The 14,260-nt window shown below is 36.3% G+C and overlaps 3 protein-coding genes and 1 non-coding gene across 5 annotated transcripts; 2 read left to right on the top strand and 2 right to left on the bottom strand.

Annotated features, from left to right (window-relative positions):
• Positions 1 to 369: 369 nt before the first annotated feature.
• LOC125211867 (clast3-like protein) lies at positions 370 to 2,948 on the bottom strand. Its single transcript, XM_048111813.2, has 7 exons — positions 2,788 to 2,948; positions 2,527 to 2,692; positions 2,376 to 2,434; positions 2,089 to 2,207; positions 1,404 to 1,638; positions 923 to 1,040; positions 370 to 576 (listed from the first exon to the last, which is right to left on the bottom strand). The coding sequence occupies exons 1-7, from the start codon at positions 2,845 to 2,847 to the stop codon at positions 491 to 493; spliced, it is 843 nt and encodes a 280-aa protein (XP_047967770.1). The 5' UTR covers positions 2,848 to 2,948; the 3' UTR covers positions 370 to 490.
• Positions 2,949 to 4,169: 1,221 nt separating this feature from the next.
• TRNAD-GUC (transfer RNA aspartic acid (anticodon GUC)) lies at positions 4,170 to 4,241 on the bottom strand. Its single transcript has one exon. It is a non-coding gene; the product is annotated as a tRNA-Asp (tRNA).
• Positions 4,242 to 5,085: 844 nt separating this feature from the next.
• LOC125214204 (extra-large guanine nucleotide-binding protein 1-like) lies at positions 5,086 to 9,605 on the top strand. 2 transcript variants are annotated; one of them, XM_048115123.1, is made up of 9 exons: positions 5,086 to 5,243; positions 5,362 to 6,628; positions 6,713 to 6,850; positions 6,930 to 7,034; positions 7,133 to 7,306; positions 7,847 to 8,027; positions 8,277 to 8,515; positions 8,603 to 8,766; positions 8,848 to 9,605. In XM_048115123.1, exons 2-9 carry the CDS (start codon positions 5,480 to 5,482, stop codon positions 9,437 to 9,439), a joined length of 2,742 nt encoding a protein of 913 aa, XP_047971080.1. In that variant the 5' UTR covers positions 5,086 to 5,243; positions 5,362 to 5,479; the 3' UTR covers positions 9,440 to 9,605. The 2 variants fall into 2 exon arrangements, with proteins under 2 accessions (XP_047971080.1, XP_047971079.1); XM_048115122.1 differs by having other exon boundaries at positions 8,274 to 8,515.
• A 2,928-nt stretch (positions 9,606 to 12,533) lies between these two features.
• On the top strand, positions 12,534 to 13,144 carry LOC125215362 (CSL zinc finger domain-containing protein). Its single transcript, XM_048116760.2, has one exon. The coding sequence runs from the start codon at positions 12,626 to 12,628 to the stop codon at positions 12,869 to 12,871; it is 246 nt and encodes an 81-aa protein (XP_047972717.1). The 5' UTR covers positions 12,534 to 12,625; the 3' UTR covers positions 12,872 to 13,144.
• Positions 13,145 to 14,260: the final 1,116 nt, after the last annotated feature.

Raw genomic sequence — 14,260 nt, 5'->3', positions numbered from 1 at the left:
ATGGAATGAAGCGAATTGAAATGTTCATATCCTTGCATCTCTACTTTCTACTTTATTTACAATTACATGCTTCATAACAGTTTGCTATAGTGTATGTCTATATCACCCCAATCTTTATTGCATATAAGACCCTGCTTTTTGAATCAATTTGACTGTATAGAAATCTGAATCAACTATCTTGAACAGTAATAATAAACATTCAATCGTGACAGCACCTCACAGAAATATGAAAACCAACTGTCCTAATTCAAATGACACTGCCAAGATCAATTCAACTATGATGCCTTGTTGCGTGTCTAGTTCCATAGACTTATATCAATAATTTTGAATTTAGATCGAATATCATCATATGAGTTTGTTCAGATAAAATGTTCAAAACTGAAACAGAGGCTGTCATTTCATTCGTGAAGTAATGATATAAGTTGACACATCCATATTGTCAGTAAAAAGACATAAGACATAGTAGAAGGTAAATACACTGAGACACTGCCTAGAACATAGTCATATCTGCTGGAGGTCCGTATACGCTCTGCCACGAGAACGGTGTGATCCATTTACCAGCACCATTGTCCTTGCCTGAAATTTATTATTATTCATAAGAAGTCAGATTGCAACCCATATCCGAGAAGGAAACTTGAACAAGAATAGTTGAACATCTTGCTTTAAGCTTAAGTACTTGAACATCAAAGGTTGAAAAATGAAAAGTTACAAGGCAAACATAACTTCTGGATGCTTATCTAGAATGCTCGAGATATTAATTTAGTATAGTGCACCATATGGTGTATTTAGATGCATGTGTTTGGTTATAGACAGACCTAAGTACTTGTATTGATCGGAATAGTCAGAAAAAGAACAATAAGGAAGAACATGTACAATATGTGAGCCTGATGAATGAGGTAGGCAGGAGAAGAGTATAGCTCACCCAGAAAGTCATTCAATCCAACAAGTTTGCCTGCTGCCTCAGCCATTGAGAAAGCTTCGGGTATATTGTCTCCCTCCGAGCAGTAACAGAACAAGCAAGTCACCTTCAACCCTTTAGCCTATCAAAACACATGGAATTTCAAATAACCATGATTGTAATATGTAAATCATACTTTTCGATTATTTAAGTTACAAATGTTTATTCCTAAAATTTTCCAGGGTTTGTGTTCTTATTGATTTTCACAAACCATGTGAAACATATAGTAAGTTCTACATGAATAAAGTATGTTCTGCTACAGCATGTTGGCCATGTTCTACAAATGCCAAAAGGTCATTTGAAAGAGAGACTGGAGAGGTTATTCATATAGTATTGCATAGCCTACCCATCCAAAATCCCAACAGCAGGTTCTGCAAGCTGGATCATGCAATAAATATAATATCATCCCAGAACATCATATTGATTTAAAATTATAAACCATTACCTTAAAGCATGAAAACAGTGCAGCAAAAGGTAAACTTGGATAGTAATCTTCATCACCCAATTCCTCAAAAGGAGAATCTTCATCAGGTACAGACACTTCTTGAGCTAATGTGTCAAGATACTTCCACATTCTCACGGCAGGATCATAATCTTGCAGTTTTTTCCACCCAAGGCTTTCACATTCAGCATCAGTTCCATCCAAATTGGAGCTAGATAAGTAATAGATCTGCAAGCCACTGGTATATATCACCACTGAATTCGTTAAGTATACCAAACTTCATCAGGACAAAACAATTGGCAGCATAACTGCATAAGCAATAGACTTATTCCTCAAATTTCTCACTGCTTCCTGCCAAACTTTATACACATACAACAAGAACTTAAATGAAAAAGGCTGAGGAAATCATATAGATGTATGTGGTGCATGCATGTCAATATTGATTTAGAAAAGGCAAATATGGAGACAAAAATAAACAAGTATTTGTGCCATAATTGCTTCAGTTTATCTAACTGCAGAGTTGACTTTATTTCTTAGCAACAAATGCATGGACGAATCACCAACTTCTGCCTATAATCAGAAGACAATAAATTGGAACTAGGGAATTAAAAAATTGCATGTGTCTTGCCTATTCCACTAGCAGGAAATGTCTCCGGATTTATAAACAAACAGTTATCTAGAGTAATACCTTGACATATCAATATTCCTCCATCGCCCAAAATCTAAGCTGGAAAGCAAGACGATGTGCTTCTTTCCGTTAGCAGCTGCAAAATTTGCTATGTTCTTAGCATATGCCATCATCATACCCTGTTTCAAAAGCATTCTTAGATAGTTTACTGGAAGAAGAAGCTATAGATAATTGCCACTACTTTGCAATCCAGTTTAAGTAAATGATCCAACTGCACTATACAATGCAATAGCAGTAACTAGATAAAAACTAGTATCTCCCAAACTGAACAATCTAAAATATCGCACCTTAACAACTGGAGAGCGCTGCTGCACAAGTGTCAACTCACTGGAAGATGCTTCATAAGCTGAGATATTTAACACCAAATTTTGCATACACAAAATTAACAACATACTACAGAAAAACAAAGTGTTGAAATTAAAATAATATGCAAATAACCTTCAAGAGAAAGAGCTAGCTTTCCGAGAGGCGACGGCGAATAAGCATCATTGCCAACGCAAGGAAGCACATTTGGATCGTCTAAACAGGCGACCTTTTCCGCTTTTAGAGACGAAATTAGCAGATCCACAGCTAACTGTCCTACATTTCCGATCGACAGAGCCGGCTGAAACGAGAATCATGAAACAACAAACACGATAATGAATGAATTAGGGCAACAGAAGATATGAATGAATTTTTTTTGGTAAAAATAAAACAAACCAGAATTAGAGTGGATGATTTAGGGGATAGTTGTTTTCCATCTTCGAGATATAACTCCATTGCTGCAAATTCTCTGTCGTTTTGGCGCTGCAATTTACGGTTATTCAACAGTTTTACATAAAATTCTTGCTGAAGAAGAAATGCGAGTCATTTTTTGCTGGTAGCATTTATTTGGGCCTGCCCATTTGCCTCCACATATAGGCCTATTATTTTGGGCTGGATTCAGAAATGGCCATTACATTTATTTCTCTGTTTTAAATGAATAATCCTATACAATTATATAAATAATTTTGTTATTCTTCACTCCCCGTTCCACGCGAGGGTTCAAATTTTCTTTTTGGATTATTCACTGGAAGCGACTGATTTCAAGATTTAACAAAAAAGTAGGAGTAATACATTTTTCCTCTATTATTTTGTTCTCTTTTTATTTTTCGTAGCATAGTACTCCCTTCGTCCCACAAAGATTGTCTCATTTTTCCATTTTCGTTCGTTCCATAAAGTTTATCCAATTTCACTTTTTAACATTTGTGATAGTAGACTCCATATTCCACTAATTCATTCCTACTTATACTTTATTATAAAACTAATATATAAAAATAGGACCGACGTTCCACTAACTTTTTCAACTCACTTTTCATTACATTTCTTAAAACTTATGCCGGGTCAAAGTGAGACTATCTTTGTGAAACGGAGGGAGTACTTTTTTTTCTATCTCATATTTTGTTCTCTCTTCGTCCGCCATTTATAGTCTCATTAATTCGGCATGAATTTTAAGAAATTGTTTGACTTTGTGAAGAAAAATGAGAAAATGAATTAGTTGAACGTGAGCTCCACTTTTATAGTATTTGTTTTTTAATAGAATGTGAGTGTAATGACTAATGAGTTAGTTGATTGATATGTCCACTTGCCTAAAATGGAAAAAAAAAACAAATGGACTTTTAAATGACATCCCGAAATGGCAAAATGAGACTTTAAATCGCGACAAAGGAAGTATCATTTTCTTAAATCTCGTGTCATAAAAAAGGTTGATCACTTGCGACGGGATGGATGGAGTACATAGTTAGGTTGTAAATGAACGGTGTTGATCGCTAGCCATTAGGAGCTTGAATCGGAAAAATCTCAAAACTCGAGCACTTTCACAAGCCGACCTCATGCCATATGGTGCTCCACCGGTAATATTCCAAATTGCACATATCACATTATATTTTGGCACAAAAAAGTAGTCAACCACTAATTTCTTTACCCTAAATTGACGTAAACAAGAAGACATAGCTGAAGAATCACATATTCAAAGGCTAAATCATTGAAAATAGTGGTGGATATTCAACTGCATCTTTACAGAAAAAAAAAATGGTTTTATTGTAAAATACTAAAAAAATTAACGCCGTTGCCGGGGATCGAACCCGGGTCACCCGCGTGACAGGCGGGAATACTTACCACTATACTACAACAACTTGTTGAAAGAATTAAATAAATATGCATTGTTACAGCTACAAATGAAAGATATCAAAAAATAATCTTGAAAATTCTAATGTTACGGCCCATTATACAGTATGATAACCTAAATAATAATATTGGTTGTAATATTCAGGGTTGTGATGATTTGAAGAGCATATTTTACTATTTCATGGAATAGTAATGATACTGAAATCGCAAAGCTGTGATAACGAAGATATATTTTGGAACAATATTTAATTATTTTATTGATATCATTCAATATTTATATGACAATTTTAACCCTAAACAAATAAGATTACTACTCTCTCCATTCCAGATAATTTGGAACACTTTGATCCGGCACGAGTTTTAAGAAATCTAATGGAAAGTGAGTTGAAAAAGTTGGTGGATGTGAGTCCTACTTTTAAAATATTAATTTTATAATAAAATGTGAGTAAGAATGAGTTAATAGAATATGAGGTCCAATACAAAAAATGGTAAAAGTGAAGTGAGACAAATTATGTGGGACGGACCGAAATGAAATATTGGGACGAATTATCTGAGACGTAGGGAGTAATTTAGTACTAGTAGATGAGGTTCAATTTCCTAAATAATATAATATCAAGATATAATTTAAAATTAAGTTGTGAAATTATTTTAGTTGGAAGAGTTAGATATGACTATTTATCACATAATTATCCATTTACAATTAAGTTGGTGGGATTCAATCGGGTGAGTAAACACATTTGATCTCCACTCGTCTCCCACAACTATTAAAAGAACTCAAAATAAAATTTAATACTTCTTCATAAATGAAGATATAATACGGTTGGTATTATTGCCCACGTGGCAATGGAGCAGGTTGTTTGGTTTATGAATTGTTCAAAAATCACGAAAAATACGTAACAGTTTCCCACCATGTTACCCGTCAAACACTCACGATTCCAATTTTCAACTAACTCCCTCACCTTCTCAAGTCTTCCCGAGGACCTGAACTAGTCAAGATTTCTTCAATCACGGTAAGCCTACACTTGATGCAATCGTCAATTTTCGATTCCATTCAATCTCAATCGCACCCTTGATCCGACTGTCGAAAATTCACTGATTTTTGCGTTTTATTCGTCCGGAATTCATTAGGGTTTCTATGAGATGTCTCCTTTGCTGTATTTTCGCGGCTGAGGATTACGAATTGACTAATTGTGGAAGTATGTGTTTCTGAGTGAGTTTTTGAAGAAATTGGCGGTGTTTAGCTGAGATGACTAGTGTTTTTAGAAGTATTCTGCCTGGTTCTTCCTCGAAGAACGAGGATTTCGATGATGATGGTGGTGGTGATGATTTTAGTGTTGAGTACTCCTTCGCGATGGAGTATAGTGGGCCGCCGGTTAGTCATGATATTCCGCAGGTTGTGCCCATTGATATTCGCCGGATTCCGACCGCATCCGTGGCGGCTAGGGCTGTTGTGTTGAAGGATTTCTCCGTACCAGTTATTCATCCAGTAGCCAAAAGTGATAAGTCTAAGAAGAATGTGTTAGGGGAGTCGAGTTCGGGTTCTGAAGTGGCTGAGCGTTCTAGTAAACTTGCGAGGTCTGGGGGGAGGGTTTATTCGAGGAAACTGGAGAAGGCTTCGGATGCGGAAGTTGCACCGGAAGCCAGAGACGGATATGCTAGAAAGTCCAAGGAATCGGGTGGTACTCAAAGTTCGAGTGATGGTAGTAGGTTACCTGATGATGCGAGTCACTTGTTAGGAAGCTCGGGTGTTGAGGGCATTGACGATGGATTTATTGCTGCTGTAACGTATGATAGAAGTCCCCATTCCAAGACGATGGAGGTTTCTTCCGAGAATTCATCATGCGATGAGAGTTCTGGTCCAGGCAATAGAATGCCTGCAGTGACTTTTCGTGATTCACCATCTGTTGACTCGGTCTATCAGGAGAGTGATGAATATGAGAATGCAGATTTCCCAGAGAGGCCGGTGGCATTCAATGATGGGAAGAAAGGTTCGTGCTATAAGTGTCATAAAGGGAATCGGTTTGCAGAGAAGGAAATCTGCCTTGTTTGTGGTGCAAAGTATTGTAAAAATTGCCTGCTCAGAGCAATGGGTGATATGCCAGAAGGGAGAAAATGCATCACCTGCATAGGATACCCGATTGATGAATCAAGAAGGGGGTCGCTTGGAAAGAGTTCTGGAATGCTGAAGAAACTGCTAGCCAGTGATACAGTCAATAAAATTATGAGCTCTGAGCTTTCGTGTGAAGCTAATCAGCTACCGTCCCATCTAATATGCGTAAATGGCAGGCCTCTCTCTATTGGAGAGTTGGTTAAGTTGCAAAGAAGCCCAAATCCTCCAAAGAAGCTCAAACCTGGAAAGTACTGGTATGATAAGGTTTCTGGATTCTGGGGAAAGGTGATTATTTTGTCTTCTTTGTATGATGTTTTCCTATTGCCACGAACTACTTTCAGAAGTGATAGTTTCCGCTTAATTGTGCAGGAAGGAGAGAAACCAAGTCAGATAATCACTGCCGAGCTGGCTATCGGTTATCGAATTGCTGAGGATGCTAGCAATGGGGACACAAATGTGTTGATAAATAATCGGAGGATCACTAAAGCAGAGCTCTGGATGTTGCAGGTTATCACACTTAAAATTATTTTTGGTATCTTCATGTTTCCCAGAGGATGAGTCTCAGCTAATTGTGCAACATTTTCAGGCTGCTGGAATCAACTGTGAAGGAAACATTCACTTTTGGCTTACAGCAGATGGATCCTGTATGCATGAAGGAATGAATAATACCTTGGGCCATCTGTGGGCGAGGGTATAACGAATTTCCTTTTCCTACAGTCGTTTGGTATTATGGTTTTTTCTTTGATGCATGTTATAATTGAGGACTGAATATGGTGAAAATTGTAACAGAAAAGGGTCAAGATAGTATGTGCTGCATTGTCTCTGCCATATCCTTCCGATACATTATTCTCTGACGGTGTAGAAGTTGACAAAGCTGCAGCTGTTGCAAGGGATCAGAAAATGATGAACAAAATTCTCCTAGTTGGTTGTGACCAGTCTGGTACGAGCACCATATTTAAACAGGTATAGCATTACTAGTAGAACTACTCTTCTATTTTTGTTGGAACAACATTTTGCTTCCTTTTCAGTGTGCAATATGCTGAAGTTTCTTTGAAATCATTGTGTTTCACATTGCAAGCTCTATCCGTTACAGTTTTGTTTAAAGCTCGGTATGCTTCACAAAAATGCATCATTTCATTAGGTGATAACCAGCCAGCCTTGTATTATTCGATATACAATGTATGCTGCATATAATTTGCGACTCTATTTGTTGGATTTTGATTACGAGAATATGAAAAAGTTATGTGTTAGGCTCTTTGATGGTTCCCCTGTTTCTTTGATTTTGCCTGTCTCAGACAAGTGTTTCATTTCATGGTACTGATATCTGTTATCGCATGTAGAGCTCCGGACCACATTTCTGGTTCTTACTAATTGTTCTTGGAACCTGCATGTTAAGATGTAGTCTAGTTAGAATGTGGCAAACTGATCAAACTGAAAAATGAAAAACCAGAAATTTCTTTGTTCTTAAAAAATTGAATTCTATCAAATAACTTTTCACTTCAGGCCAAGATTGTATATGGTGTCCCATTCTCAGAAGATGAGAAACAGAGCATCAAATTTGTAATCCAAAGAAATGTATACAGCTATATCGGTCTTCTGCTTGAGGGGCGTGCTCGTTTTGAAGAAGATTATATGGTTGAGATGAGGAGACAACAAGTGGATGAACCTGGTCCTTCAAGTTCAGGTATGCATATCGAATTCCACATCAACATCTTTTAATAGCGTGATTAATATATTGTACTATAAAACTGAAGCAAACAAAACTGCCTCGTTCTAGTTGTGGGATATTTTGATACCATGCTTAGTATGCAAGAATCCTGTATTTACAACTTTATACTACTAAATCTTAAAGCTTTATTGGGAGAAATTCAGTTAAAAATTGTTTTTTCATAGCAATCTATTGTTGCTGAAATGTTTTTATTGGTGATAGGAGACTCTGGGTCGGTCGACGAAAGCAATATATATTCACTTAGCAGAAAGCTGAAGTCATTCTCAGATTGGCTACTTCAAACCATGGATTCCGGCAACCTGGAGCTCATATTTCCAGCTGCCACACAAATGTATTCGCCTTTAATTGCAGAGCTGTGGAAGGACAAAGCTTTTCAAGCAACTTACAGCCGGAGAAATGAACTACATTCACTGCCAAAAGCTGCTAACTACTTCTTAGATCGCGTAAGTTTTGCTGTATAATCTACCTATCTCTTATGAAGTGCCAGTTTCATAGGTGGAATATTTAGCAGCATCCTTGTGTTTTTAAAGGCTGTTGAGATCACACAAAACGACTATGAGCCTACTCAAATGGACATCTTGCACGCGGAGGGGATAACCTCGTCCAATGGGGTTGCATCTATGGAGTTCTCCTTCCCAAAATCATCTCTTGATTGGTACATGGACTCAACGGATCAGAATGATTCGGCAGTGAGGTTAGTACTATCAATCATCCGTAAGATAAACGTGGTCGATCGCTTTTATTTATACTGATCATCGCTTCCCTGTTCATGCAGATATCAACTCATCAGAGTTCATCTAAGCAGCCTCGGAGAGAACTGCAAGTGGTTGGAGATGTTCGAAGACGTGGACCTAGTCGTGCTGTGCGTCTCCTTAACCGACTACGACGAGTACCACGAGGACATAAACGGCGTCCGTACGAACAAGATGGTGGCGAGCAAGAACGCGTTCGAGAGCATCGTCACGCACCCAACTCTCTGCGACAAGAACTTCCTCCTCATCCTGAACAAGCTAGACCTTCTCGAGGAGAAGATCGAAAACGCCCCGCTAAAGCGATGCCCGTGGCTCGAGGACTTCAACCCGGTGACCAGCATCCAGCCGCACCGAGCCAACAGCAAGGGCAACCCGTCTCTGGCGCAGCGCGCCTTCCATTTCGTCGCAGTCAAGTTCAAGAGGCTGTTCGCCTCGCTGACGGACCGGAAACTGTTCGTTATCTCGGGGACGGGGCTGGAGGCGGAGAGCGTCGACAGGGCTCTCCGGTTCGGGCGGGAGATTCTCAAGTGGAACGATGAGATGCAACCGGTTAGCATGAATGAGTCCTCTTGTGAGAGCATTACGATGGATCCTAGCGCTTCTACGTATAGTTGATTATTTGGTTTGTGAGTTTTGAATGTGGAGACATTAATTAAGATTAGGAGTTGTATATTTATGACATGATAGAGAATACATTTACACACGAAGTTGTAGAGAAAGCAACATTCTTGTACATAATTATGAAGATTTACAGAATAAAAAGAAGATTGGTTTGGGCTCAGCTCGGTGAGAAGCGGTCCATGAGCAAGAACATGGTGGTTTCCGACATTGTCTCCTCTCTTCTGGCCGTCGACGGCGACGGCGGCTGTTGTTTTGGTTCAGCATCCATTTTTCTGGAAATTAGGAAGAATGGATTTTTTGCTGTGATTTTTTCTCTTAGCTTTGTGAGCTCTCCCACGCGTAAATCTGCTGCAGCTGCCATTTTTCTTTTCTTGGATTCCTCTCTCTTGTTGAATTCTTTGATAAATTGTGTATTGATGAGGTATCAAAGTGAAAGGAAAAGTGATGTTTATATAGGAATTAATGAGGAGATGAAAAAAAAGTAAAAACGAAGAAAAATCAAAGAGTAGAAGTCCCCACGTAACACGTCTCCATTGGTTGAAATGGACACGTTTTCGGTTCATGGGGATATTCTTGGATATTGACAAGCCAATTTTTTTTCCAAAGAAAATTAAGAAAATACATAAATGAAATACTTTTGTGATTATTGTATGAATAGGATTATGTACGTTTGCTGGGACCACAATCCACGTTGAATGTCTGGAATGCATCAATAATTCAATGTGGGGAAAGAAAGGAGAAATGGGGTAAATTATTAATGAAAAAGCATAAAAGATAAATAATCATCTAATTGAATGATTGATAACATGAATGATAATTAGGTACTGTCCAAGTTATCCATTATACATCAAATAATTGAGATTATATCTGAAATCAAGATCTAATGAATATTTAAACGCTGTTAAAATATGGCATTCATGTTATGAACTTCAATTGAAAAAAATATCATATTCACGTATAAAAACGCTGATTGAATATCCTTATCCATTTGATCAAAATTTGAATGAAATTGAAAATTTAAGATTTAGAGAACAAATCATTTCGAATCTTATTTTGTTCATCTAATACAATCATCGAGAGATAAACAATTTTAATCACACCAATAATAACACTAATGGATTATGGATATTGAGTAATAGTAGGAGGATTGTGCCAAGTTGTAATGATGTGTATTGACGTGTCATCTTAATCTATTTTCCCGGTGCTTGCACACGTTACTACTTTTCAACTGTTCATATTAACTCTATCAAGGGCATCCGGATCAAAAGCCATAAAACGTCATAACACTAAATATCAACAGATTATTATACCCTTATTACTTCCATATATTTAAATCATTTTTAATTAGGAATTCATCGTTTAATTATTCATATTAAGAGAATTATAAAATTCTAATTTACAATTATTGTTCAAATAATTTGTGCTTGAAAAATAAAATTTAATTACTCAGCTACCCAATTCAGAAAAATCATTATTTATAAATACTCCCCCGGTCCCAACTAAGTTGAGTAAAAAAACTTGGGAAATTGGTCTCTAAAACCATGAACTTTGCTTAAAATTTGGTATTTCCCATAAACTTTGAAATTGGTATATAATATCACAAACTTTGCATTTTGTTTGGTATTTCCCACGACATGTTTATTACTATATTTGACTAACTTACGAGACTTTTATCATACTTGACACAATTAAATCAACGTGGTTTTCAACGTGACTCTTTATGCTACATGTTATGAACTTAAAATGTGGTTTCAAATATTATAAAACATATCACGGTTGCCTATGTTAAATAAGATTTTGATGAAAATATCTTATTTGAGTGAGTTCGGGAAATACCAAACAAAATGCAAAGTTCGTGATATTATATACCAATTTCAAAATTCATGGGAAATACCAAATTTTAGGCAAAGTTCATGATTTTAGAGACCAATTTCCCAAAAAACTTTTAGACAAGGAAATTAAGAAATTGTGTTGAAAGCAATGAATAAAGTAAGAAAGATAAATAGAGAATAAAGTAGGTGATTGGATAAAACAAGAGTAATTAGATGTTTTATTTTTGGTAAAAAAATGACTTAACTTAGTTGGGACATCCTAAAAAGAAATACGCCTTATAAGTTGAGACGGATGAAGTATATAATTACATGTTGAATATCGTCATTGGATATTTATAAAGATTATATATTTATACCCCTCCGTCCCACTTAAAATGTCCATATTCTTGAGTGGCATGAGATTTTAGGAGGAGTTGTTAGGTATAGTAAGAAGAGAGAAAAAAATGAGTTAAATATTTTAACGAGGAGGATTATTTCTAAATATAAGAAGCGGACATCTTAAGTAAAACAAATTAAAAGGAAAAGTGGACCTCTGAGTGAGATGAAAGTAATAGTAAAAAATAAAAAGATGTTATTTCAAATTTATTTTTTGGTAAGGGCCGGGTGGTTTATGTAAAACACATTCTAATTGGGGATTCCTCCTTGATTTTCAGTAAGATTTTCCATTCTTATTAATTATAACTATTGTATTAGCTAGATTAATTCAAATGTGGCATATGAGACAGTCCTCTAATAAGAGAACTTTATCAATGTATTTCCTCGGGTGATTTGGGAATGACACGATTAAGTACGTATTTAGCTCGTGTTAAAGCTTATATGATTAACAATTAATTTTTCAAAAAGTTGGATCAGTAATTACTTCTAGTATTATTCTGTCACTTCTACCATCATTCTTTGAAGGGACACTTTCAGCATTATTAGTAGTGTCACATAATGTTAATAGTACTCCACATTCTTCAATTATTAGCGACTTTCATGTTTCTTTGGGATAAGAATGAATTTAGTGCAGATATTAAAATTTAATTTCCATATAATTTAAATGATCGAAAACGATGTCTTATCTGTATATTTTGAAGTAAGCCCCCTTCCCCAAAACAAATGTTTTTGGTGGGAAATTTACATTAACGAACTTAAGCAGAAGTTATGGTTATAATTATATTTTCGTCATTTTCATTCCTAAAAAAATAATGTTGTCACCTTACCCTAATTCTTTGATCTATATCGATCTTAATTGAAGAAGAGTTGGGCTTGTAGTCCAATATCCATTCATAAAAAGCCCAAATCCCTTCTTAAAATATCAAATTCGTCTTCCCAAACGCGAAGAAGGAAACCCTAAATCCTCGCAACGATGTCGTACGACGACGTGGAGATCGAAGACATGGAGTGGAACCAAGAGCTTCAGGCCTTCACCTACCCTTGTCCCTGCGGCGATCTTTTCCAGATCACCAAAGAAGACCTCCGACTCGGCGAGGAAATCGCCCGCTGCCCTAGCTGCTCCCTCTACCTCACCGTGATCTACAACATGGAAGATTTTCAGGAAAAATCCAACAAAAAGGCCGAGCCTCCCAAGCCGCAGCCCGTCGCCGTCGCTTGAAATATTCGCAGGTCTCGTTAATTTTTTGGTTATATTCATGGATGAGTTAGATTAGGTATTCTGTAATATTGTTGGTTGCTGAATTTGTACCATTTTTGGGGAGACATAGTAATTGATTATCCGAGATGGTTAATTCTTCCTTGTTTACAATCGCAGTATTGGCATGGATTTATTGTTCCTCCTATTCCTTTGTGAACAGTAAAATTAATGTGCTTGTGTTGGTTTGAGAATATCTTGGTTGATATAATTTGATCCATCAATTTGGTTTCTGAACTTCCTTTTTGAGTTACCTGTACAATTAAGCTTCTAGATTTCAACAGCTTTGCCTTCGTCCTTCACATAAGATTCATCGTCTCTTTACATAAGAGTTGGAGAGAAAATTTTAAAATGGAAAACGGTATTAATCTTATTTCTAATACTGTAGGCTTAGATAGAGCATGGCTTGCTTAATGATTAAGGGGAAAACCACGCATCTTCGTGCAGCCGATAGCCGTGGGCTGCTTGTAACTTCATTTGTACTAGGCTTTATTATCATTATGGCATATTTGAAGAAAAAATATCGAAATGCAAGGCTTCACTAGGCGAGTTACTGCCATTGTCGTTTCAACAATTCTATCTCCATTTTTAGCCATATGTATGTAAAAACACTTTAATTTTAAGCGCCTGAATTATGCCTGATTTTTTCTTGTTACGTACTTATTAAAGTACGTAATAACATTTATGAATAAAACAATTATTTAATAATGTTACTAAATAACTAAAAATACATAATAACATTTTTTTCGCAATTTAACATTTAAAATGGAGTAGATAATTTTTAAAAACAGAACTGAAAATAATGAAAAATGTACATGATTTAAATTACAAAATATTTACAAACGAACCCTAAGAGCATCTGCAATGGTGCGGATGTCCCTCTGCCCCACTGGCGGACCTACATACAATGGGATAGAGGCTTTAGCCCCTAATGAATTCATTTTTTAAACTTTTTTCTACTATAAAGTTCTAAAATTTATTCATATTCTATACATATTATTATATAAAAGCCCCTATTAATAATCCAAACTACATACAAATTTATTTTTAAGGTAAATTTTGAAAATTTAGCCCCTACTTACGTTCATTTCTGCGTCCGCCACTGCTCTGCCCTTTCCGTCGGACTTCCCAAAAACACCTCATGCCACGTCATAAGGACTTCCCATCGCCCTTCCCGTGCGGACTTCCAACAATAAAAAAAATTCACAAATATTCAATTTACGATACAGAATTAAAACTTCAACATGGATACAGACGGGGAAAATGCAACAACTTCATTAAAAAAAAATATACATAATTATATAAAAAAAATTATACATAATTATATATAGAATTTTTTTAAAAAAATTAAAA

The sequence above is a fragment of the Salvia hispanica genome, chromosome 3, assembly GCF_029641045.1.
Source record: "Salvia hispanica isolate PSC_SH4W2 chromosome 3, Shi_PSC_v1, whole genome shotgun sequence".
Classification (NCBI taxonomy): Eukaryota; Viridiplantae; Streptophyta; class Magnoliopsida; order Lamiales; family Lamiaceae; genus Salvia; species Salvia hispanica.
This window is presented reverse-complemented; position numbering and strand designations above follow the sequence as displayed.